The 26,165-nt window shown below is 41.8% G+C and overlaps 1 protein-coding gene across 2 annotated transcripts; it reads left to right on the top strand.

The window, feature by feature from the left end:
* Nucleotides 1-864: 864 nt before the first annotated feature.
* On the top strand, nucleotides 865-24,881 carry lap3 (leucine aminopeptidase 3). Of its 2 annotated transcripts, none has more exons than XM_078400914.1 (13): nucleotides 865-1,007; nucleotides 4,674-4,789; nucleotides 5,596-5,650; nucleotides 7,570-7,675; nucleotides 9,430-9,589; nucleotides 10,264-10,428; nucleotides 14,358-14,516; nucleotides 15,074-15,198; nucleotides 17,323-17,411; nucleotides 17,566-17,668; nucleotides 18,963-19,042; nucleotides 20,803-20,912; nucleotides 23,953-24,881. In XM_078400914.1, exons 1-13 carry the CDS (start codon nucleotides 906-908, stop codon nucleotides 24,143-24,145), a joined length of 1,563 nt encoding a protein of 520 aa, XP_078257040.1. In that variant the 5' UTR covers nucleotides 865-905; the 3' UTR covers nucleotides 24,146-24,881. The 2 variants fall into 2 exon arrangements, with proteins under 2 accessions (XP_078257040.1, XP_078257031.1); XM_078400905.1 differs by having other exon boundaries at nucleotides 23,950-24,881.
* The last annotated feature ends 1,284 nt before the right edge of the window (nucleotides 24,882-26,165 follow it).

Here is a 26,165-nt window from a genome sequence, read left to right as displayed (position 1 = left end):
GGAGGCGAGTTCGCTGCAGTGGAGGAGGTCGGCCGCTGGCAGCGCTGTGTTGGGAGGCGGCACTGCATTGTGTTGGGAGGCGGGATCGCTGCAGTGGCGGCGGCCGGCCGCTAGCAGCGCTTGTGTGGTGGTGGGGGGGGGGTCGGGATCGCTGCAGTGGCGGCGGCCGGCCGTTGACAGCGCTGTATGTGTGTGGGGCTCGGGATTGCTGCAGTGGCGGCGGCTGGCCGCTAGCAGCGCTGTGTTGGAAGGTGGCACTGCATTGTGTTGGGAGGCGGGATTGCTGCAGTGGCGGCGGCCGGCCGCTGGCAGCGCTGTGTTAGGAGGCGGCACCAAAGATACTAGAGGAACAAGATCGACCACTCGACCCTAAACCTAAAACGTCATGGCGCCATTTTGGTAGGCAGAACCTTACACAAACATTTTAAAAGAAAAATAACAAAAATCTGTGAATTGTTATATGAGATATATTTTAATGGTAACACATACTGTTCTCCCAAAACACTGATTAAACTGCAAAAAACATAACAAACAACGGGTTTTGCCTACTAAACAGCTCCTTTCCGTACTACACTTCAGTATAGGCGATTTCAACGGAGTGGTCCATCTTGTTCCTCTAGTATCTTTGGGAGGCACGGCATTGTGTTGGGGGGCCGGCCGCTAGCAGCGCTGTGTGGGGGCCGGGATCGCTGCAGTGGCGGCAGCCGGCCGCTGGCAGCGCTGTGTGTGTGTGTGTGTGGGGGGGGTCTCGATTGCTGCAGTGGCGGCGGCCGGCCGCTGGCAGCGCTGTGTGGGGGGGGGTCGGGTCGGGATCGCTGCAGTGGCAGCGGCCGGCCGCTGGCAGCGCTGTATGGGGAGGCGGGAGGTGGAGGCCGCACCCACCCCGTGTGTGTTTGCCATCGAGAATGGCCCTCGCTGGGGGAGGTCGGGCGGCGCTCTGCTCCCTCCTCAGGACGGGCTCGGCCTGGAACTCGATCCGTTCCTGCCGCTACACCAGCGGCTCCAAGGTGCGGTGAGCATAGCGCCGGCGGGGGGACACGGACTCGGGCTGCGAGCGGAGGGCACGGGATGTGGGCGCTGGAGCAGAGTCTCACAACATGGAAGCAACTCGCCCACGCCGGCCATCAATGTCCCAGCTGCGCTTGGGCCATACCCCTCCAGACCTGTCCTCTCCATGTACCTGTCCAAATGTTTCTTAAACTTTGCAATAGTACCTGTCTCAACGACCTCCTCTGGCAGCTTGTTCCATGCACCCACCACCCTTTGTGTGAAAAAGTAACCCCTCGGATTCCTAATGTTTTTCCCCTTCACCTTGAATATCCTCTGGTCCTCGATTCCCCTACTCTCTGGGCAAAAGACTGTACATCTACCCGATCTATTCCTCTCATGATCTTACACACCTCTAGAAGATCACTGCTTATCCTCCTGGCTCCATGGAGTAGAGACTCAACCTACTCAACCTCTCCCTATAGCTCACACCCTCTAGTCCTAGCAACATCCTTGTAAATCTCTGAACACTTTGAATCTTGACAATATCTTCCCTACAACATGGTGCCCTGAACTGGACACAATAGTCTAAATGCAGTCTCACCAACATCTTATACAACTGCAACATGACCTCCCAACTTCCATACTCAATACTCTGACTGATGAAGGCCAATGTGTCAAAAGCCTTTTTTACCTCGACCTTCAAGGAATCATGCATCTGTACTCCCAGATCCCTCTGTTCTGCAACACTACCCAGAGCCCTACCATTCACTGTGTAGGTCCTGCCCTTGTTCGACGTCCCAAAATGCGACACCTCACACTTCTCTGTATTAAATTCCATCAACCATTACGCAACCCATCTGGCCAATTGATCAAGATCCTGCTGCAGTTTTTCACAACTATCTTCACTATCTGCACAGCCACCTACTTTTGTATCATCAGCAAAGTTGCTAATCTTGCCCTGTATGTTCTCATCCAAATCATTGATGTAGATGACAAACAGTAATGGGCCCAGCACCGAACCACTAGTCACAGGCCTCCATTCTGAGAAGCAACCCGCCACCATCACCCTTTGCTTCCTTCCATGAAGCCAATTTGCTATCCATTCAGCTATCTCTCCTTGGATTCCATACGATCTAACGTTCCAGAGCAGCCCACCATGCAAACTTTGTTGAATGTCTTACTGAAATCCATGTACACAACATCTACAGCTCTGCCTTCCATTGACCTTTTTGGTCACGTCTTCAAAAATCTCAATCAGATTTGTGAGATATGACCTACGTACAAAACCATGCTGACTATCCCTAATCAGCCCTTGCCCATCCAAATACCTGTACAACCTATCCCTCAGAATACTCTCAAGTAAATTTTCAACTACAGATGTTAAGCTCACCCCTGAAACTGCCGAGCATTTTCTCTGCAGCTCTTCATGAATAGAGGCAGAAATATATGCAGTTTAACCCAATCTTCCTTCCTCGCTCTCCGCCTTTCACCTGCCTATTGTGTCCACTAACCTTTCCCTCACCACTCTTCATACCAAATTCTAACCTCTCACCTTCCTCTGTCCTGTTTGAGATCTCACCCCCCTGCCAATCTAGACTAAACCCACCCGTGTAGCATTGGCAAACCTGCTTGCCAGGATGTTGGTACCCCTCCAGTTAAGGTGCAACCCATCCCTTTTGTACAAGTGACCCCTGTCCCAGAATAGATCCCAATGGTTCAGATATCTAAATCCCTGCACTCTGCACCAACTCCTCAGCCACACATTCATTTCCCCTATCTTCCTGTTCTTACCTTCACTAACATGAGGTACTGGAAACAAACCAGAGATAACTATCCTGGAGGTCCTACTTTTCAGCCTTTTACCTAATTCCCTAAACTCGTGTTGCAGAACCTCCTTCCTCTTTCTACTGATATTGTGTGTGCCAACATGCACAACAGCCTCCGGCTGCTGCCCCTCCCTCTCAAGGATGTCGTGCAGTCGCTCCGAGACGTCCTGGTCTCTGGCACCAGGGAGGCAGCACACAAAATGTTGTTATTGTACCTACCTCAACTACCTTCTCGTAAATGGCAATCTCCCGTCTGAAGAAGGGTCTCAAACCGAAACGTCACCCATTCCTTCTATCCTGAGATGTTGCCCGACCCGTGGAGTTACTCCAGAATTTTGTGTCTATCCTCGGTGTTTACCAGTATGTGCAGTTGCTTCCTATAGATACCTTCTCTAGCAGCTCGTTCCAGATACCTGTCACCCACTGAGTGAAAAAGATTTCTCAGTTCTTGATTGCTCTTACCTGGGAAAAGACTGCATCTGTACAACCCTCGCCACAGATGCTGCCTGACCTGCTGAGTTCTGCTGCAGATTTTTTTTGCTCCAGATTCCAGTATCTTCCATTTCTTGTGTCTACACTGGTGGATGTCACTGGGTCTGGAAATGCTCAGCATTTCATCCATCTCCCTGACTCCTTCTCCAGAGCTTGCTGACATTACCCCCTTCAGATTTGGATTTGGTATTGGATGAGTCCGTGTATTGCCTCTGTCACCCCTTCACTGCATCCAGTTAAATTGGAATGGGATAAATGGTTCATTAGATAAACACCTTAAATCTCTGCTTGTTTTAACACTCCTCCAGCGTAATTGTACTCTGTAAACCAGCATCTGCGGTTCCTTCCCCCGGATCAGGCTCCACATGCTACTTACACTCGGGAACAGCGATACACACTCTGAACTAACAAGTGAGCTAGATGCCGAATCATTGGGATTGCCAGATAGAGATTTCCAACAGGTAAGGGCCTGTCCCACCGGCGATTTTTTAAGCGACTGCCGATCACACTCAAGTCGTAGCAGGTCGCCGAAAAACTGGCGACTGAACCCCCCTAAGGCAATGTCTACGACAAGCTACAACAACCTACCACCTAGTCGCCGTCAAGCTACGGCAAGCTGCCGACAACCGGCGACTCAATCGTCGCGAGGACATCCACCTACGACTGCACCTATGACAACCTACGACCACACAGGCGACAACCGAAGTCAACCTACGTTCACCCGCAACAAACTACGACCCTGTTGGTGACAACTGAAGACAATTCACGTCATTTTGGCCTCCGGTTGACGTAGGTAGTCGCCAATGGAATTCACCGAAGTCAACACCGGCGACAACCTGGTGACAACTACGTCACCTGGCGACAACCTACGACAGCACCTACGACAGCACCTACGTCAGGAGACGTCAAGCTACGCTCATTGGCGTCAAACCCACTGTCGCCGAAAAATTGTCAACATTCTGAAAATCCAGTGGCGACCGGAAAGACGCTACGACTGTTTGGAGACTAGTCATGACCATACAGGCAATACCCCGGCGACCATGTGGCGACAGCCTAGTCGCCTGTTGTCGCCTAAAAAACCGCCAAAGTGGGACAGGGGTTTAAGCTGAGAAAAAAAAATCAGGATATCAATTCAGTGTAGGAGGAGCCAAGTAAGACCAAGAAGCAGAGAATTTTGACAAAATAATCGTTAGACTTATCTCATGATGATAATGATGCTGGACAGAATATAAATATTAAATTAGAGGAGCATGTAAAGAAGTCTTGAGAATTTTAATCTAGTTAAAAACTGGGCAAACGAAATAGTGACAGCAACTTGTAAAGTAAATTGTATTTGATATTTTTCCTGATGCCATTTTCCTGCAGGGTCTGGTGCTTGGTGTATATGAGGGAGGGAAAGAGGATGAAACCATTCAGTTCACAAAAGCAGGAGAATTATTTGACAGTTCTATAGCTGGAAAGCTTAAGGAACTTCTGACCATGTAAGTACAATATCCAAGCTAAATGGAAACAAATTACAGAAAATATGTTAGATTAATTTATTCATACTAACTTGATTAGTACGGGTGTCAGGGTTAAGGGGAGAAGGCAGGAGAATGGGGTTAGAAGGAAGAGATAGATCAGCCATTGAATGGTAGAGTAGGCTTGATGGACCGAAATGCCTAATTCTGTTTCTATCACATGACCGTATTACCTTATGAACTATATGAAAGTGTTAAAAATGTTTTTGAAATAGGTTTTAAAGTCACTCTTTGTATCTCCAAATTACTTTATTTTCACTAATATGATTATTTTGGGAAAACATTGAATTTGTTATGAATTATACATGCTTTCTTTATTTGTGTGAGCACATGTTTTCACATAATATGTGGACAGATACAGGCAAAATACATATAATGCGTTGGCCATAACTTTGCGGGATTTAACTCTGCAATAATCAAATGACAAATTTCACAAAGTGCCAAGTTGGGATTGATGGACAATGAATTAGTATAGGGATACATTTTGAGTAAAGTGATCTAAGGTGAGGTTTTAAGTGGGTATTTTGAGCACGAGGACTGAGGTGAACAGGACTTTGTGTGAAAGTATGATGATAATAGCTTACAATGCCACTGATTGTATAAAACGGTGGAATGCATGGAAAAGCAATGAGATTTCCTTTGCATTGCAATGAGAACTGGGGCTGATAATTGATGCATCACTAACTTGTAAAGCTAGAAAAAATTATACAAAATTATGTCAACATTTTTGTATTTGAGCTTTCTGTTTAATATTGTTCATTTTTAAGATCTGGTCCTGCTCTTAAAAAAGGAAGAAGCCGCCTATTTTATGGACTGCATCAGGTATGTATTCAGATTAAATATATTGAATGCAATATTCAAGTCAATGAGATAGTGTAAATTTTAATAAGTTCAAGGTTTCAAGGTCAGTTTATTGTCACATGTACCAATTAAGATACAGTGAAATTTGAGTTACCATAAACATAAACATCCATCAGAGTTGATTCTACTTTCCTCACTGTGATGGAAGGCAATAAAGTTCAAACCTCTTCCTCTTTGTTCTCCCGTGGTTGGGGCAGTCAAACCATCTGCAGTCGGGGCGATCAAAGCCCCCGCAGCCGATGATCGAAGTCGGGGTGATCGAAACTCCCACGTCGGGGCAGTTGAAACCCTCTCCGCGGCATGGAGCTCCCGAGTCGGCCTCTTCTTACCAGAGACCGTGGGCATCACAATGTAAAAGTCCACAGGGCCCGCGGTTGGAGCTTCGATCCCGGGCAAAGGGATCGCAAGCAGGGCGATGATAAAGTCCCGCTGACTCCTGCGGCTTGGAGAGCTCATCGTCCACGATGTTAGGCCACAGTGGGGACGGAGATACGATACGGAAAAAAATCGCATCCCGTCGAGGTAAGAGATTGAAAAAAAAAATCCAGAAAAAGAAACCAAGAGGGAGAGTACAGAAGCAATGTCTGAGATAGTGTGCAGATCCAGGATATGGTGGAAACCATTACTTGAATAATGTAGTTAGAGGCAGAAGTGAAAATGAAATTAAATTGAAATTGGAAAAAGGCTGGTCATTTGTCAAAAATGGCTGATTATCTGAAATTCTTGAATTCATTTGAGTCCAGTGAGATGTGTGATGCCCATGGGGAAGACGAGGTGCTGCTTCGTAAATTTACATTGGCCTTCGATGGAGTAGTGTAGGAGGCAAAAAGCTGAGAGAGCACAGTGGGAGAAATAAAGTAACAGCTGACAAGAAGACAGACTGAATGGAAATGTTCTCTGAAATGTTTACCAAATCTGCGTTTGTTTTTCCATCGTAGAGGAGACTACATCGTGAGATAAAAGGGCTGTTGCTGAATCTTAGGCTGTTGTATGGGAGGTGCCAGAGATTTCTCTTAGTTCTCCCCACTCTTTCCTCTTCCTGCAAATTAAATTATGCTTGTTTTCTCCCTTTATAGTTCTGATGAAGCTTCAAGGGCTTGACATCTTGCCTCTGTTTCTTCATGGTTACTGTCTGACCCGCTGAATGTTTTCACCATATTCTGTTTTTGTTTCGGATATCCAATATCTGGAATCTTTTTTGGTTCTCCTTTGTGTAAATTCTCATTTCTATTTTCTATTTTACATCTCGAATGGTTATGAAATAGAGGCTGATGTTGTTCCACATCTGTCTGTGAAAGTACGCTGAGCATGGATTTGCATTGCGTTTTAATACCCACGGTTTGAGTCATTAAATTATTATGACACAGTGGATTATGCCCATCTTTTTATTGTCAATCCCTTGCTGTTTTTTTGTGTTTATTTATTCTGGAATCTGAGCTTTGAGAACAAGGCAAGCATTAATTGTTCATTCTGAATGCCCTAAACTATTTGGATCATTTCTGAGGGCATTTAACAGTCAACCACATTGTTGGATATGCAGTCAGATTTAGGCCAGATGAGATAAGGGCAGCAGATTTTTACCCCAGATAAATTTTTTAAACAATTTGGAAATTTCTGGTCATTATTTATGACTCACAATGTTTTTTTAGATTAATGTAAGCATTCACTAAAATTAAATTCTTAAAATGTCACATTTGGATTTGACTCTGGTAATTACCAGACTCTGGTAATTTAACCCCTCCGTTGCCACTGTAGATTGACTTGTTCCTTCACTTTAATGTTATTTTCTGATATTTGTGAAGGTTGAATAAGAGAACTGTAACATTTTTAGTAAAAAGATTATAATATCTATCTTATTATTAAAACATTTGCGTTAATAGGATTTTCCCCACATTGTAGTTGTTGGTCTTGGTGACAAAAATGCTGGAATTAATAGTTTGGAACAATACGACGAAGGCAAAGAAAACATTCGAGCTGCCATAGCAGGTAAATGCATCTAGTTAATTTCCGCACAATTTTTATTAGCAGCTAAAATGGTTTAAGATCAATACATATCAAAACAAAACTACAGTTTAATGAATGGAAAATACTTTTAAACTGAAAAAACATCAGAGTCCAATGAAGTTTTGGGTTATCACAACTCTTGAAGAAATGTTATCTTTACCCAAGGTCAGAAGTGGTTAGATGTTGGCATGTAGTCTTGTCAGAACGTAGTCACAATTTGATGCTGTTTAAAATTCATCAAGACTTAATGGGTCCATATCATATTACATAGGAGGAATTTAAAAAAACAGCTTAAAATATGACTTTAGTTAAGCTTCATCTCCATTTCTGCTTCTGTACAGCAACGTAAAAACTCAGGTAGACACAAAATGCTGGAGTAACTCAGCAGGTCAGGCAGCATCTCTGGAGAGAAGGAATGGGTGACGTTTCGGGTTGAGACCCTTCTTCAGACACAACGTAAAAACTCAGACTGATTAGGTGGCAACCTCATCCTATCAAGGGCTCTTGTTTTAATCATTTAGAGTGAACAAGAAGAAAGGGATAATAAAAGATAATTCTTCTTTGCAATTAGTTGATTCTTTATGAAATAGATTGCCATAGATTATTGGAGATAAATATCAATGGAAACAATTAAGAAATAATGTGGAGGCACAAGGGAAAGCCGATGCTGGAATATGTAGCAAAATGGGAAGCAAATGGAGGAACTCAGCAGGTCAGGCAGGATCTAAGGAGGGAATGGAGGAATTTTGTAGGGCTGAATGGCTTTCCTCATTTGTAATTAATGAAGTATATTACATAGCTGTGCACAAATAAGGATTTTAAAAAACGAACTGGATTACTCTTAAGTTGAGCCAGAGGTTTTCAGAGGATGCTCGCTAGCCTTCATCTTGAATCTAATTTCTACTTCAAAGCATTGAAAATTGGAAGTCAGAGACACGTTGGCACATCTAATCTTCTTTGATGTTGGAGATGACAATGAGTTTGCAATGGAATACAGATCCATTAAAGAGATCTAGCTTTATGCATGATCTACGATCCCCGTCTCTTCAATAAAATTATTTAAATGTTAACCCCGAGTAAAAAGTAGGGGCAGGCAGGTTTTTTCCCCAAAATTTTCCTTAATCTTAACATTTTTAATTAATTTCTAGTTCTTCAATATGTTTTTAATTAAACTTATCATTTAATCTTAAACATTGATTATCACAGACACTGTTTCAATGGACAATTCTAAAAATAGTTCAACAATCTGTCACAATGGTAAAGGGTCAAATATCATCATGGTGTTCTGGAGGAATAGCCCTCAAGATCAGTGCCTGAGACCTGTCGCCACTCATGGCCTGCTCTGCCTGCTGGGATGGTTCTTTGCAACAGAGGGTCATTTGGGCTTGACTATAGTAGTAGTTTCTTTTATAGGTTTGTGTGATCATTATGAGTAATGAGTTCGGACAGTGACTCTGTGGTGGTGGTTGTTCACAATCATCTCTACCCAATTACTTCCAATGGTTTTCAGCATTTTATTTATTAATAAAGAATGAATAGCAATTTTGAAATTATGATTTGAAGGAAGTTTTCATTGTGTCAGACGGCCTTCCACATGAACTCATTAAGTATGCAGCAGTTGCTTTTAATGACTAACAATTCAGCCACTTTTTTAAAGCTTGTCAGTCAGTTCTGCTGAAGCAAACTTGCATGTAATCGTTGAGTGATAGAACATTTAGCTTTTGTATGTCTTTTAGTTGGATGCAGGCAGTTACAAGACGTCGAGGTTCCTCATGTGGAAGTTGATCTGTGCGGGGATGCCCATTGTGCAGCAGAAGGGTCTGTTTTGGGTTTATTTGAGTATAATGAGCTGAAGAAGAAGAAGAAAACAGCAGTCACCGTGAAGCCATATGGAAGGTATTGTAATATTATGTTTGTTCAAAAAGCGTACTCTCAATTTTATAAAGGCTATATTATGTTCATTCAGCAAAGGACTGAATTACTAATATATTTGCAGCTTTCAATTCTAGTTAGCTGTGGCTCTTTTTAGCCAAAAGGTGGCAGGATTTATAACTTGCTTGCATCACTTCTTCATGATACAGTGCATTCTCTTATGATTTCAGTTGTAATACTGGTTAAAAACATTATACGTAATTTCAATTTTTAAAAAATATGAATATTGATTGTTCCCTTCGGAGATGAAGGCTGACCTGCTAATGTTTCCAACTTTATGTTGGAGATGTCAAGTAATTGCAGTTTTTTTTTCTTTTTGCCTTACTATTTTAAAACTATTAGTATGGTAACTAATTTATTTATTTATCTTTTAACTGATAGCCATTATACATAATTAGGTCCGAAAGTAGAGCATATTTTTGAGTTTCTTACCTTGGTATACTAATCTGTCAAGGAGGAAAAGCTACAATTTAAAAATTGCGTAACCTCTTAATAGCTTTAAGTATTGAAGAACCTAGATTTTTTTTTTTTTAAACAAATTAATTGGTCAGATTTGTGAGTGATTGTTGAATAATTTTGGACCATTAAATTGGAATAATTTTAACAAGCACACTTTGGAAATATTTTCTTTTTGCAAGTTTGGAAAATGAAGCATGGCAGAGAGGAGTTATGTATGCAGAAGGACAGAATTTGGCTCGGCATTTGATGGAAGCACCGGCTAATTATTTAACTCCAACTAGTTTTGCAGAGATCATTCAACAAGCACTACATTCAACAGGTGATAAAGTTGAAGTGCATATAAGGTAATTCTTGCAATTTGCATTGAAGTAATAAAAGCATTAAAGTTGCAGAACTTGTGAGGAAAAAGTATTATAGCAGCAGATTGCAAATTGTTCATGTTTCGCTTTTGTTATTTAAGAAGTGATAAAAGAAAAGCTATGCAGTGAGACATTAAAATGGTTTTCCACTATCCTCCTACTACATATTTTGAAATGTGTTTATTCCGGAAAAAAATGTTTATCCTGCTCCTCATTATCAGCAGATATAACTTGGTCTAAACGGTCATATTAACTTTTTGAATTGTCACAGCAAAGCATGAAGCAATAGGTTTAAAAAAAATATATATTTCAGTACTATCAATAAAACTCTCATAATGTATTTAAGTAATAAATTACTAATAAAGTAATGCAGACTAGAAATGTGCTAGATTGGATTTCCTTCTACATATTTAGCTATCAAAGCCTTTCATCATATACGAATATCAATATGAAGAAGGGTCTCGATCTGAAACATTACCAATCCATGTTCTCCAGAGATGCTGTATGACCTGCTGAGTTACTCCAGCATTTTGTGTCTACCTGTCATCAATATGTCTAGTTGCCATTTAGATGACTGACTAGAGAAAATCTATGTCTTGTGAAACTCTTGCCCAATGAAAAAAAAATGATAAGCATTATGAGAGAACATGGAAAATGGAAGAGGACATAAAATTCCCCAAATTAACCAAGTTACACTGGAATTTAGAAGGATGTATACACTGGAATTTAGAAGGATGAGAGGAGATCTTATCGAAACGTATAAGATTATTAAGGGGTTGGACACATTAGAGGCAGGAAACATGTTCCCAATGTTGGGGGAGTCCAGAACAAGGGGCCACAGTTTAAGAATAAGGGGTAGGCCATTTAGAACTGAGATGAGGAAAAACTTTTTCAGTCAGAGAGTTGTGAATCTGTGGAATTCTCTACCTCAGAAGGCAGTGGAGGCCAATTCTCTGAATGCATTCAAGAGAGAGCTAGATAGAGCTCTTAAGGATAACGGAGTCAGGGGGTATGGGGATAAGGCAGGAACGGGGTACTGATTGAGAATGATCAGCCATGATCACATTGAATGGTGGAGCTGGCTCGAAGGGCCGAATGGCCTCCTCCTGCACCTATTGTCTATTGTTACAGAAAAAGAATGGGTCGACTGGGCTTGTATTCACTGGAATTTAGAAGGATGAGAGGGGATCTTATAGAAATATAAAATTCTTAAGGGATTGGACAGGCTAGATGCAGGAAAAGTGTTCCCGATGTTGGAGGAATCCAGAACCAGGGGTCACAGTTTAAAAATAAAGCCTAGGCCATTTAGGACTGAGAAGAAGAAAAACATTTTCACCCAGAGAGTTGTGAATCTGTGGAATTCTCTACTACAGAAGGCAGTGGAGGCCAATTCACTGGATGCATTCAAGAGAGAGTTAGATTTAGCTCTTAGAGCTAATGGAATCAAGGGATCTGGGGGAAAAGCAGGAACGGGATACTGATTTTGGATGATCAGCCATGATCATATTGAATGGCAGTGCCGGCTCGAAGGGCTGCATGGCCTATTCCTGCACCTATTTTCTTTGTTTCTAACCCTGAAAATCAGATGCACCATGTCAGAGTTTATGAAGTAGTACAACTATCTAATATGATATAAAAACTGAAAATGTTGGTCATTTCATCGGAGCAGATAGACAGTTAATATTTTAGTGGACAATCTTTCCTCAGAACTAGGTAGAAAATAAGCATATTTTAAGTTGCATTGGGGCATAGCATACAGAGAAAGGAAATGTCTTTGTAAGGGTGAAAACCAAGGGAATCTAACACCCATGATGTTGGAGAAGCAAGAAACTGCAGATGTTGAAATCTTGAATAAAACACGAAGTACTGGAGAAACTCAGTGGACCGGACAGCATGAGCAGCATGTGGAGGGAATGAACAGATCCCATTTTGGTTTGGGACCTTTCTTGCTGACTGATGGATTAAAGGGAGGGTGGGGTGGGGGGGGGGGGGGGGGTGTAGAAAACTGAAAAAAAGAGGTGGGGGTAAGGGAAAGCCTGGTAAGTAACAGGTAGGTACACGTGAGGGGGTGTTTGGCAGATGGGTGGGGATTTGACATACATTTGTCTCCTTTTCACTTGAACAAAGAGAGAGGGGAAAATAAAACAAAGGATGTCAGATCAGGAAAGTAGAGGAGGAGTGAAATGTAAAGCTGGAGGGAGGGATATTGGTGAGAGTGGAAGAGGGATGGGAAGGAAAAGGAGCAGGGTAATCGGGATGGTGGGAGCGTGGTTGTGCATCGTTGGGGTGGGCCAGGGCAGCAGAAACAGTTGGGGGGATGGGGGTTACTTGAATTTGGAGAATTTTATGTTCATACCGTTGGGTTGTAAGCTATCCAAGTAAGCTTTTCCAGCAATTGATTTTGCTTGCGGTTTCCAATATCTGCAATATAAAATTTTGATTACTTCATCAAATTAATAGTTTTCAGTGATGCTTTTAAGACACCAATACTGGTTTGGTTAATAAAGTGTACATTATCCAGGGATTAAGTATGAGTATGTGCACAAATGTTCCATTCATGATGTTCACCATGTTGGATTATAGGGATATCTCTCACATTCTCATTTTGGAGCAGAATCTCCTCCAAAAGTTGGCAAACAATAGAAATATTTGCAGCTGAACATATTTTCAGACATTGGTCAGCTATTTATAGTACCTGTTGTGTTATGAAGACTATGATGTATTGAACATGTTATGTAGAGGGTTGATTAATAGTCAAAAGAATGATGTTAAAGTCAAAAGTTTGAATTCCTTTATTGACAATGTTGACCCCATTACCTCTATAGGATATCAACTGACGTGTCGAACAAAATAATCTAAACCAAGGTTTAGGACAACTTAATCTTTATTACCACTCGAGTAACTTAAACATGCGTGCAAACAATTGACTTCTAATAACTTCTCATTTACTTTACTATTTCAACTCGAAGGTATCACTAAATGCTGGAGTATCTCAGCAGGTCAGGCAGCATCTAGGAGAGAGGGAATGGGTGACGTTTCGGGTCGAGACCCATCTTCATCACTATTTCAACTTATCACTTCTTAAACTAAATCACAAAACTCATGACTTGGAGTCAGATATTACCCGTATGAATGAATTGGCCAGATTCACTCTGTTGGTAGGGGGTTGTCTTCTCTGAGCTTCGAACTCAGATCCCTCCTTCTTACGATGGTTGTTCCTTCGTTGTCGCCTTGATGTCTTGGATCGCCCTTCTTTTATACTAATTTTCCTTCAATGTTTGAAAGAAAGCCTTTGTTCTAACCCAAGGCTCTCATGATGTTAAAGTCAATCATTTCAAATTGTCACTCCTCCAAGGGCTGAATAAACAAAACCCATCTTCGTTCCTTATCCGACATGGGAGTTCTTAATTATGTTGCCTGTTCATATTTTCATTCTCATCATACAGTTCCTATGCAAAATGGCCGTTCCCAGATACCTTCTCTTCTCAAGGCCATACTGCTGAGCCATGATATTTACTTGCAGCTCTGTTCTCACCAGATGTCCATCACGTGACCATATTCACGGTGTTTCTTTGTTCTCCTGTTCCCAGCGTTTCGCTCTGTCTGTTTCTAGCTAGTAGTATCCTTCCAAAGCCTGTCGGGATACTTGACATCCAGTCCCAGGCTATAACAACAATCACATTTCAGCAAACCTTAAAGTACTGTCTTGAGGTAAAATGCCAGCAGGTTCACTATTATCAGTAAAGAAAAAAACGTGGTCAGACATGTTCTGGCTTATTTATGACTCAAGTTCTGCTAACTTTCCTCTAGTAATTTAGAAAGACACTCGGATAAGTAATCACTGCCAGTCTTCCCAAATGTTTGTAGGTATTATACATGATGCTGATTTAATATTTTCCATATATTTGTCACAGGCCCAAATCCTGGATCGAGGAGCAACAGATGGGAGCTTTCCTTAGTGTAGCCAAAGGCTCAGATGAAGAGCCAGTATTTTTAGAGATTCACTATAATGGTTCTACACTCTCCAGTGAATCACCATTAGTTTTTGTCGGAAAAGGTGTTACGTTTGACAGGTGAGTTCTGAGTTTTTAATTTTTTATATAACATTCTATTTTTAAACTGCAGGTATTACTGCCTGACATTCTGAGCAGAATGGTGGAGATTAAACTGTGGTCTTTATTAATGTTATAGAATATTCAGTTTGGAGTTTTGTGTTTTTAGAGTGCAGAATGAGAAATATTACAGTGCCAATGCCAAAATCATTTTTTTAAATCCAAACTTACTGCAATAATTAAGATTACTTGTATTTTCCATAATAGTAAAATAGGCTTCATCTTGAAATACAAGTTCATTCCAACACATTTCTCTTAACCTAATTTAGGAATATGAACCCTGATGTCAAGTAGTTTAATTCATTTTCTTTTCAGCTTTTGATTGACTTGCTGCATAGTAAGAAAAGGTAGCTGGAAAATTCTGTCTGAGAGAACTAAAACCACACCAGATCTTTTGGGTTTGCAGCTGTAACATTGTTTTTGGGAATAAATTTTGTTTGCGCTGCAGAAAAGTATTTTATATTCTTCCACCTGGAATTGTGTTTAGCTAACCTTATCTCTGCTTTTTCTTCTGGTAGTGGTGGAATTTCAATTAAACCTGCCTCGGGGATGGATGCAATGAGAGCCGACATGGGAGGAGCAGCAACTGTCTGTTCTGCCATAACGACTGCAGCATCTTTAAAACTTCCCCTTAATATCATAGGTAAAATGTTGTGCTGCAATTCACCTGGAAGGATGAATGTTTTGAAGTGAAATTAAGATGGGGATCCAGCATACAGTTTATTAGTATTGTATATAGATTTGGTCTCCTTACCATGAACGGACATTCATGCCGTAGATGGCAACAAAGATTTATAAGTTAGATTTGCAGGATGCTGGGATCTTCTTTGAGAAGAGTTGTGTATGGTTATATTTTCACTAGAATGAAAGAAAACCTCATTGAAATTAATACTATGGAACCTAAGTTCTGCATTGCTGTGAACCATATTCTGTGTACCTTCCCCGTTGCTCTATCTATTAAACAGTCTACCCTTGTTATGACGGACCTCTTTACACGGATTTCAGTTGTAGAGGACAGATTGTCCCCACATAATTCAGACAGAAGAGGAATAGATCGGGTAGATGCACAGAATCTCTTGCCCAGAGTAGGAAAATCGAGGACCAGAGGACAAAGGTTCAAGGTGAAGGGGAAGAGATTTAATAGCAATCTGAGGGGTAACTTTTTCACACAAAGGGTGGTGGATATATGGAACAAGCTGCCAGAGGATGTATTTGAGGTTGGGACTATCCCAACGTTGAAGAAACAGTTAGACAGGTACATGGATAGAACATTTGAAAGGATATGGACCGAGCGCAGGCAGGTGGGACTAATGTAGCTGGGACATGTTGGCCGGTGTGGACAAGTTGGGCCAAAGGGCCTGTTTCCACACTGTATCACTGTGACTCTACGACACTGTCACTTTATGAACACAGGCTACTAGTTACACCGCAGAGGTCATAGAAATTGATTAGCAATTGCTTTGATCGACACTTGTGCAATGATACTCAATTAAGCAATGTGGCAAACAGCATTTAGTAATTTTAGCTTGCAGTAACAAAGGTACATTTTTAGCCGGTAAAAATAACTTTGTATTTGAAAATAATTTATTGTTTCATGGAGTGACTGCTAGGTGGTTGGAGCGAATCCCTTACTCGGTTACAGTGAACACCATTCCCTCCCTTGGGGTCCATAATAATGAGGGTTATCCGTACTTGAGTTGGACGATTGCATTTATAGACACAAAATGCAGGAGTAACTCGGGGTCAGGCAGGATCTCTGGAGAAGAGGAATAGGCTGAAGAAGAATCTTGGCCTGAATCATCACTACTTCCTTTTCTCCAGAGATGCTGCCTGACCCGCTGAGTTACTCCAGCATTTTGTGTTTATCTTTGGTGTGAACCAGCATCTGCAGGTTCTTCCTACACATTGATTGTATTTATGTATGGTATATCTGATCTGTTTGGACAGCATGTCAAACAAAGCACTTCACTGCACCTTCATACACATGACAATAATAAACATAAACTTCATTTTGACAAGAGGTTGAGTGTTATAGTCTCAGGATTTGTCTCGGACATTTGGTCTGAGGTGAGGAGAAGTGTCTTCATTCAGAAAGTTGTGAACCTGCTACTTGAATTGGAGATCACATCACAAATGTATTGAAGAAAGAGAGATTTCTCGACACAAAAATAATTAAAGAAGATGGGAAGAGGGCAGGAATGTTAATTGAAGACATGGGGATGTGCTATGATAATGAGTAATACTGCATCAATGAGGAATGTTTAGCGCAGCGGTAGAGTTGCTGCTTTACAGCGAATGCAGTGCCGGAGACTCAGGTTCGATCCTGACTACGGGTGCTGCACTGTAAGGAGTTTGTACGTTCTCCCCGTGACCTGCGTGGGTTTTCTCCGAGATCTTCGGTTTCCTCCCACACTCCAAAGACGTACAGGTATGTAGGTTAATTGGCTGGGTAAATGTTAAAAAAAAATTGTCCCTAGTGGGTGTAGGATAGTGTTAATGTACGGGGATCGCTGGGCGGCACGGACTTGGAGGGCCGAAAAGGCCTGTTTCCGGCTGTATATATATGATATGATATGATATGATATCCAGACAGTTCTGTGTGCTTTCTCTAAATTGTGGAAGATTGAGGACCTTCAAGTCCTGAACCAGTGATTTTACTTTCCTATATAGGGTGTAGATATAACTTGCATGAGCTGTTTGGAGATGGCAGGAGATGGAGGTGTAGTTTTAATTTTTAATGGTAAATTGTGTTTAATACATCTTTTAGGTCTGGCTCCTTTGTGTGAGAATATGGTGAATGGCAGAGCAAATAAACCTGGTGATGTGGTCAGAGCTAAAAATGGCAAAACTATACAGGTAATGCTTGGCTTATTGAAACATTTTTCTAAGAGTTTATTAATACATTTTTCTAAGTCAATTTCTTGTTTCTAATTAAATGGATTTGAGAGTTCTATTTTCAATGTTAAATGTTACAATGTTTTCACTGTTTGAATTATCCTGTATTTTTAAGGTGGATAACACTGATGCTGAGGGTCGTTTGATACTGGCTGATGCCCTATGCTATGCACACAACTTTAACCCCAAAGCAATTGTAAATGCTGCAACCTTAACAGGTATTGCTTTCTTTGTACAAGGTCATTAAGTACATTTGATCACAACAGTGCAGTGCCAACTAAATTTCTTATGAATTAGATAATGTAAAATCATTCTAAATACATTGTATTGAATGGATTGTTTTGCTAATTTGAACTGGATCGTAGGAGGGAATTTGTTGAACCTGTACCCTGAACCTGGCTTTATTGTGGGCCAGCTCAGACAGGAACAGACACAAAATAAAACATCTTGATGATTAGTGGTGAGTTTTTCGAAGAAGTCGGTTTATTCAAGGTCTTAACAGTGCGCACTGAAAACACTCTGAGAGAACTCAAAATGCTTCAAAGATTCACAGTACTTACAGCATGTTATATTCTCAGAACACAATGGTTTCATGTGGATTCTACATTCTTGAAATAATTCAACATTGATCAATATCTCTGTAACCTTTCATCTTTGTCTGTCGTCAGAGTTATCTTTAATATTACATTACCTGTTATTTCGGAAACCGCTCTCCCATATATCTAACGAATAGGCAAAACAAAGTATACCATTTCCTGAGCAGTTAAATTACCTACAATGTTTATTTTAACTAAACTAGCTGTGCTGTGGAACCTACACAAATGATGAATCTATTTATTGCCTCACTAACATCTTTAAGTCCCCGATGTTGGCCATTTTCCCAGCATGCTTCCCCAATATGTAAGCTTCCTTATTCATCTTCCTTATCATTTTACCTTGATAACTTTCAAAATGTATTGTATTCAAAATAATAACAATCATGAACTGTGTCTTATGTTATTGGTTGTTGGCCAGGCCATCTTTTACCGTCCATAACTTGGATGCTCTAAGAAAATGCTAATGGAACAACTTAATCAGTGCGATATCTTATCTGTAGCCATTTATTGCATTTGTCTGACTTGATCAGTTAATTCAAAGGAGAGTTAAGAACCAAACACATTGGTGTCACGCTAGACTCTTATATAGACTAGGGGGGGGGGGGGGGGGGGGCAGCGGGATTCTCTCCTTCAAGAAGGTTAATGAACCATTTGGATTTTAAAACAATTTGCCAGAATAAAGGTGAATTACTTAAGCAATTTGTTACAATTTTAAGGAAACTAAATTCCAATCTCCATCTTTTCTCTGGTAGGAATTGAACATCTTCAGTAAAATAACTACTACATTACAGTAATATAATGATGCTAACATTAATAACACCATGTGTAAGATCTCGGTGTCAAACATGTCTGAAATGTCAGCATTCATAACATTTTTAAATATTGAACTGGGTAATTTGATACGTTATTTTAACAGGTGCTATGGATGTTGCCTTGGGATCAGCAGCTACTGGAGTTTTCACCAACTCTGACTGGTTATGGGAACATCTCAGAGAAGTAAGAATAATTGATGTTTTTCACCAAGCATTTTAAGATCTCATTTGCAGTTTAAGAAACTAATTCTGTGCTCATATGCTTGTGAAAGAAACCCAGGTCAGAAGGTGATATGTATCAAGGCAAGGATATTGTAACAAAGACTACATTCTTCCTCTCCATTAACTTTCAATTTTTGGGGGAATGGAAAATAGCTTGCAATGTGATATGATTTAGTTTTTTTTTGTTAAAATGACTAACCAACATTCACAAAATTTGATGTATAGGAATATTGTAATCTTTAGACTTTAGAGATACAGTATAGAAACAGGCCCTTTCGCCCACCAAGTCCATGTCGACCAGTGATCACCCATACAGAAGCACTACCCTGTACACTTGGGACAATTTACAGAAGCCAATTAACCTACAAACCTGTCCGTCTTTGGAATGTGGGAGGAAACCGTAGAACCCGGAGAAAACCCATGCGGTCACAGGGAGAACATATAAACTCTGTAAAGACAGCACCCGTGGTCAGGATCAAACCTTAGTCTCTGGTGCTCTGAGGCAGCAATACCGCTACACCACTGTGCCACCCTAATCGTTGCAGGAATTTGTGAATAATGATCTTCACTAATTTCTCGATCAAATTAATTAAAAAAAAACTAAGGTTACAAAACAGTAAATTAGCAAAATGATTCATAAATATAATGAGAAGCGTATCTAAAACCATAAAACCTGTTTTATATTGTAAGTTGATGTTACACTGTATAATAAGATTGATTGTTTGAGTGTACCATTCTTAGCATATTTGAAATAGAGCCTTGACACATGCACTTAATTGTCATTGCTGGGTTTTTAGATTCTAACCTAATTTGTAGATGTCATGAGACACAGGCAACGTTACGCTCTGAGTGTTGGCTTCTCACCGGGATCGGGGTGGTGTGACAGTCCATGTAAAGAAATTACTGAGTGCATTTATCAAATGATACATAAGGCTGTGAAATCAAAAGGAAAATGGCTTGTTTTGCATTTAACCCATCTTTCATTCGAGTCCTCTTTTAACAGTGATACAAAATTTGTATGTTTTGAAGACCGTTTAGAATTGTCAAATTTTAAGTTGAGAGTTTTCTGATTATATTATCAATAATGTGTTAAGGTTTTGGAGATTACACCAAGATTGACTTAAATAGTTTCAAAGCTGACAGTTATGTGACTGCACTGGAGAAGCTATAGCCGTTTTGGGGGACAGAGGAGGTTGTGCGCAGATCTAATAGAGGTACAGATGCTCCCCAGCTTACGATGCTTTGACTTTGCAATGGTGCAAACGGCAGCGACCCATAGTGAGCCGCAGCTTGCTTCCAGCCACGTGATCACGTGTATTCAATGCATTTCGACTTACGATATTTTCGGTTTCCGATGGGTTTCTCGGTACGTAACCCCATTGTAAGTTGAGGAGCACCTGTGCTTAAAATCATGAAGGCTACAAACATTAGGAACATAGAAACTGTTACAATCGACAAGAACAGGTGACCTAGAATGAAGGGGAATGACAAAAGAATGAAAAGATGAGAAAAATCTCATGCAAATGTATCATTTAAAAGGGAGTTGGGCAAGGATTTTAAAAAGTGCACATATATAGGGAGAATGTGCGAGAGTGGAACCAGTAGGATTACAATTTGAACACGATGGCCTGCTTCATTCCTGTGTACCATTGACATATTTGATGCCAATCTCTTGATTTCAGACTAAACTTATTATCTTTGGCTTGTGTTGTTTTTATTTAGGCTAGCATCGTAACTGGAGATCGTGTTTGGAGGATGCCCCTTTTCCAACATTATACCAGACAAGTCACAGAATCACAACTAGCCGACCTGAATAACATTGGCAAATACAGGTGAAAATGTTATTTTGCCCCTAAATCTAATGTTAAAATTACTTCGAATTGAATAATGAAAAAAAGAGTAGGGACTGCTCTTCAGCCTTTCAAAGTTATTTCTCCATTTCATGAGATTATGGCTGATCAATTTCCTGATTTCATCTATCTACATTGCATTCTATTACTCTTGATTATAACTCTTAGCTTTAAACTTTAATTGAGCTGGGACCAGATGTTTCTTGCACGAGAATTTCATGTTTCTATCAAATGAAGCAGTGTTTCCAACTTCCATCCTGAATGTCATGGCTCATGTTGCAGCTCTACAGGAAGATGGTACGGCCACATTTTGGAGTAATAATAATAATAATAATAATAATTCATTACATTTATATAGCGCTTTTCTAAACACTCAAAGACGCTTTACAGGGTTACTAAAACATAGAAAAGAAAATAACTAGATAAATAAGTAAACGAACAGAAAAGGAGAAAGAAGGTGATGTGTACCGTTCTGTGTACAGTTCTGTTTGCCCTGCTAAAGGAATGATGCAATTAAATTGGAGAAAATGCCGAGGAGATTTACAAGAATGTTGCCAGATTTGAAAGGTTTGAGTTATAAGGAGAGACTCGATAGGCGGGATCATTTGCCCTGAAGCTTAGGAAGCTGAGGGGTGATCTTTCTAACAGAGATTTGTGTAATCATGAGGAGGACTGATAAAATGAACAGTCACAGTCTTTTACCCAGGACAGAGGAGATTTAAATGAGAGGGCATATGTTTGAGATAAATGGGGGAAGATTTAAAAAGGAACCTGAGGAGAAACATTTTCACACAGAGCATGGTTTGTGTTTGGAATGAGCTTCCTGGTCGTTCGAGTGGCCGAACCAGGTTATGATGCAATCAATCAATAATCTCTCTACCATACATCGGTAAAAATACAAGAGAGTATTCATCGACATACTGAATCTCCTCAATCTTTTAAAGAAGTAGCAGGATTTATGTGCTTTCTATATGATTGTGTCAATGTCCTGAGCACAGGACAGATCTTTAGAACATCTGCAAGCCCAGAAATTTGCTGACTCAGATTTTTAATCTACCTCTTTTCCTTTAACTCATTTTTACCGATTATATGTCCAACATGGTGTCCTCGGTGAATTTAAATCTCTCAAAACTCTTTGACCAATTTTTTGGTCATCTCCACTCTTGGTTTGTCTGATTATGACTTTGTGAGAAACCTCTGGATCATTTCTACAGTAAATGCACTTATGTAAGTATGGATCTAAGCTCTTGCTGAATTTTATCATGGAGCAGACAATGATGACAGTGTGGCGCCATCTTGTGGCCAAGCCACTTGTCTCGAAGCTTCGATTATCGAGCTCGAACTCTCGCGTGATCCGGGCCGACCAATCACGTGGTATGGGGGGCGGGCCGGGGTTGTGTGTCGGGAGATCGAAGGAGTTGGAGATTAACTGGTGTGCTCTCGAACAACGACAAAATTTATTAAAATATTCATTGAATGCACATGAGTGCCGAGGGTTGTATCAAGTAATAAAGAAACATAGTGTGTACACTACCTGTGGACCTCTACAACAGAATAAATGGTAGGATAGAAAGAAGTGTAGAGATACAAAAGGCTTTTCAGAGATCCTTTAACGTAACAGAGCAACTAGATAGAATGGTAGAGTTAATTAATTAATTAAAATCGTTGAAAACATTAGTGACGCAGTGGTGCTGGTTTCCGACGGGCACGGTGACGGATGCACCACACATTCCTGTCCTCCATACAGCTGGCAAGCTCCTCTTTTGTCTCTACATATAAGTCTTCCATCAACATCTTCAGCATCGTTTGTTTGGTTGTCCTGGGATTCTGTCTTCCATGGGTGGGTTCCCATAGCACAACTTTGTTTGTTGGTATTTCTGGATGGCGGTGGCAATGACCAGCGATTCTCATCCTTCTCGACCTGATCTTCTCGGTCAGAGGTGGAATCACCCCATAGAGCTGGGCGTTGTTGATGTGGTCCCTCCAACTGACTTTTTGAACTTTTCTGAGCATTTGGGTATAGATACCATCGGGAGACTTGGCCAGTGCTCGAGTGAGAGTCCAAGCCGCACACCCGTACAATAATATTATCGCTACAGTTGCATGGATGAATCTCAGTTTGAGACCCTTAGACATCGGAGACGTCCAGATTTTCCCCATGTTATTGAGGGCTTTCCACGCAAGTGCTTTCTGGACCTTGATGTCATTCTCCGAGCTCTGCATCCTCGCTCCCAGGTACTTGGAGTCCTCCACTTTCTTGAGAAGTACACCGCCACTGGTGTTAAGATGTTCATGGTCACTACCATTGAACGCCTTGTACTCTGTCTTCTTGGCATTGAGGTGGAGGCCCACTTTCTCGCACTCCGTCTCAACCCTGCCGAGCAGCTCCTGGGCCTCCCCAATTTGGTCTGACAGCAGGACAATGTCATCAGCGAAGTCGAGGTCTGACAAGTTGACTGACCCGATTCTTCTCGAACGCCTTGGGGTGATTGTGAAGCGGAGGTCCTCGTGTTCCTTGAGCACCTGCCTCATTGCATAATCAAGGACAATGACAAAGAGAAAAGGTGCCAGCTTGTCTCCCTATAAGCTCTCAGGAGATGATGAGGGATGCCATAAGCCTTCAAAATCCTCATCATTTTGCATCGATGAATCAAGTCAAACGCCTTCTTGAAGAGACAACAACAATGGTGAAGACAAATGGGATGCTCGCTTTTATTGGCTTTAGTGCATATAAAACATAAATTGGGCACAACTGTCTAATTGCCACACAACGTGAAAAAGATGCTACAGTACTAGGGAGATGATGTTACCAGGGCTGGAAAATTATAACTGAGTAGATTGGTCTTTTCTCTCTGAAACAAAGGAGTCTTGGAGATTTGAGATGTGTAAAAAAAAAAAGACACCTCATCCAACAAAAAGTATTGGTTACACGTTTTCTCTCAAGAAGGGGGAACATCACCAATTTAAAATAAAGTCTGTTCACACATGTTAACTTTAACTGTGCTTTGTAATATCCCAGCAGGTCTGGCGGAGCATGTACAGCTGCAGCATTCCTTCGAGAGTTTGTTACAGTACCTCACTGGGCTCACCTCGACATAGCTGGCGTAATGTCAAACAAAGATGAAGTTCCTTATCTGCGGAAAGGAATGGCAGGAAGACCCACGCGGACGTTGGTAGAATTTGCAGTCTCCTTGAGCCAAGAAACTCAGAAATAATAATGTATATTTAATGATTAATCCACATGTGCTCCTTTCTTTAGTTTTAGAACTCTGGTAAGCATACCTATGACCTTATTTGGTTTTGTGAATTCATTTTTTTTCTACTCCCATCCAAAATTTAAGACGTTTTTTTTTAATGTCAAATTTTGTTAATGACATTTTTTATAATTACGACTGATAATTGCAGTAATGGGATCTGAATATATCACATGATTTTTGTCCCTAAACATTCTGCTCTTATTCAGCGTTCCTGCACACTTGCTGCTAAACGGGGAAATGTATTTGCAGCCGCACAATAGCTGCAATGTTCCCTGTCATTCTTGGACAGTTGCAAACCTGTCGGTTTTAAAAAATAGTGAATTTAGTTGGAAAATAAGTGTTCAATTGAAAGGAAAAGCTGATACATATTTTGTGCCTTGAATATTTCTAACCATGAACTTCTGTAACATTCAATGCAAAATTGAGACCATGTAAGTCAAACAAATAAAATAAATTGCATACAATGGACATTCCCAATTTATCAATCCAATGCCTTGATTTCAGAACATATTCAATATAGACGGCGTGAATGTTGAATGAAATCCAATTGAGTAAACAGTGTAAGGAAGACAAATGCGAACTTTTTCAAAGAAAACTGAAAGTAGGATATAAGGAACAAGTTTAAACGATAGTAATATTGTTCTGAATGACAGGAACAAGAGTGCTTTTGGAATTGATGCTAAAAGGGGTCATTGCAGCATTGTACAAATAAAGATGAGTTACTGGCAACACTCCTGTGTCAGGAACCGGGCACAAATTCAACAGTGAATCGGTGTTTGTGTCGGTGTTGGGATGGTTTTTGTTTCTGTTTTTGGCTGTGTATGTGTGGGGGGGGTGGGGCGGGGGAAACCTTTCTTTTATTAGGTCTCTTCCCCGGGGCGCAGCTCGCCCGCGGAGCCTTCCATCGCCCGGCGCGGCTCGGCCGCTGGACTTAACATCGCCGGCGCGGCTCGGCCGCGGGGCCTTCCACCGCCCGGTACGGCGGTGGGACGGTTCAGCGCTCGGTGCGGCTCGGCCGCGGGGCCTTCCATCGCCCGGTGCGGCTTGGCCGCGAAACGGTTCAGAGCCCGGCGCGGCCGCGGGGCCTTCCATCGCCCGGCGCGGCTCGGCTGCGGGACTTAACATCGCCGGCGCGGCTCGGCCGCGGGACGTTTCAGTGCCCGGTGCGGCTCGGCCGCGGGACGTTTCAGTGCCCGGTGCGGCTCGGCCGCGGGACGTTTCAGTGCCCGGCGCGGCTTGGCCGCTGGACTTAACATCGCCAGTGCGGCTCGGCCGCGGGACGTTTCGGTGCCCGGTGCGGCTCGGCCGCTGGACTTAACATCGCCCGGTGCGGCCGCGGGACGTTTTGGTGCCCGGTGCGGCTCGGCCGCTGGACTTAACATCGCCAGCGCGGCTCGGCCGCGGGACGTTTCGGTGCCCGGCGCGGCTCGGCCGCGGGGCCTTCCATCCTCTTGCGGGGGCTGTGCGTGTCGGTTGCCTCGGTAGGGGTCGAGCTGCCTGTCCGTGGGTGCGGGGGGATGAGAGGGGAAGTTTTGTTGCCTCCATCACAGTGAGGGGGTGTTTGGAGCCACTGTGATGGATGTTTGTGTTGGGGTCGTGTGTCCTGTGTTCTTTTCTTTTTTGCTGTGTCTTGTGACTGCTGAAATTTTGTTCGGTATTTATACCGAATGACAATAAAGTTTTGTTATGTTATGTTATCTCATGGCTTGGTGTGGAAGGTTGGGTTTTGGGCAGTGATAGGTAAGTGGCTGTTCAGCCACTTGAAATGAGAGACGCAGGGCTGCACCCCTGACTGGCATGGTGAGTGCAGGCTTTTGCTGGGAACTGATAGTGCCTGCTCTCTGAGCTGAATGACCACCTGACCCTACTAATTCCCTCATCACTTGTTGAATGTAGTGGAAGATGCTGTATCTCCCCCTCTCTGTTTAATGGCACAGCTTCCCTCAGGCCAGAGATTTCTGTGTAATAATGTGCTCAA

The sequence above is a fragment of the Rhinoraja longicauda genome, chromosome 1 (assembly GCF_053455715.1).
Source record: "Rhinoraja longicauda isolate Sanriku21f chromosome 1, sRhiLon1.1, whole genome shotgun sequence".
Taxonomy (NCBI): domain Eukaryota; kingdom Metazoa; phylum Chordata; class Chondrichthyes; order Rajiformes; family Arhynchobatidae; genus Rhinoraja; species Rhinoraja longicauda.
This window is presented reverse-complemented; position numbering and strand designations above follow the sequence as displayed.

Excerpts from the sequence above, each read along its gene's own strand:
- lap3 (XM_078400905.1), top strand. The coding sequence starts at position 906 with ATGGCCCTCGCTGGGGGAGGTCGGGCGGCGCTCTGCTCCCTCCTCAGG. Across the intron at positions 4,790-5,595 it reads CTTAAGGAACTTCTGACCAT|ATCTGGTCCTGCTCTTAAAA; the intron begins GTAAGTACAATA and ends TTCATTTTTAAG. Across the intron at positions 17,669-18,962 it reads AAATGCTGCAACCTTAACAG|GTGCTATGGATGTTGCCTTG; the intron begins GTATTGCTTTCT and ends TTATTTTAACAG.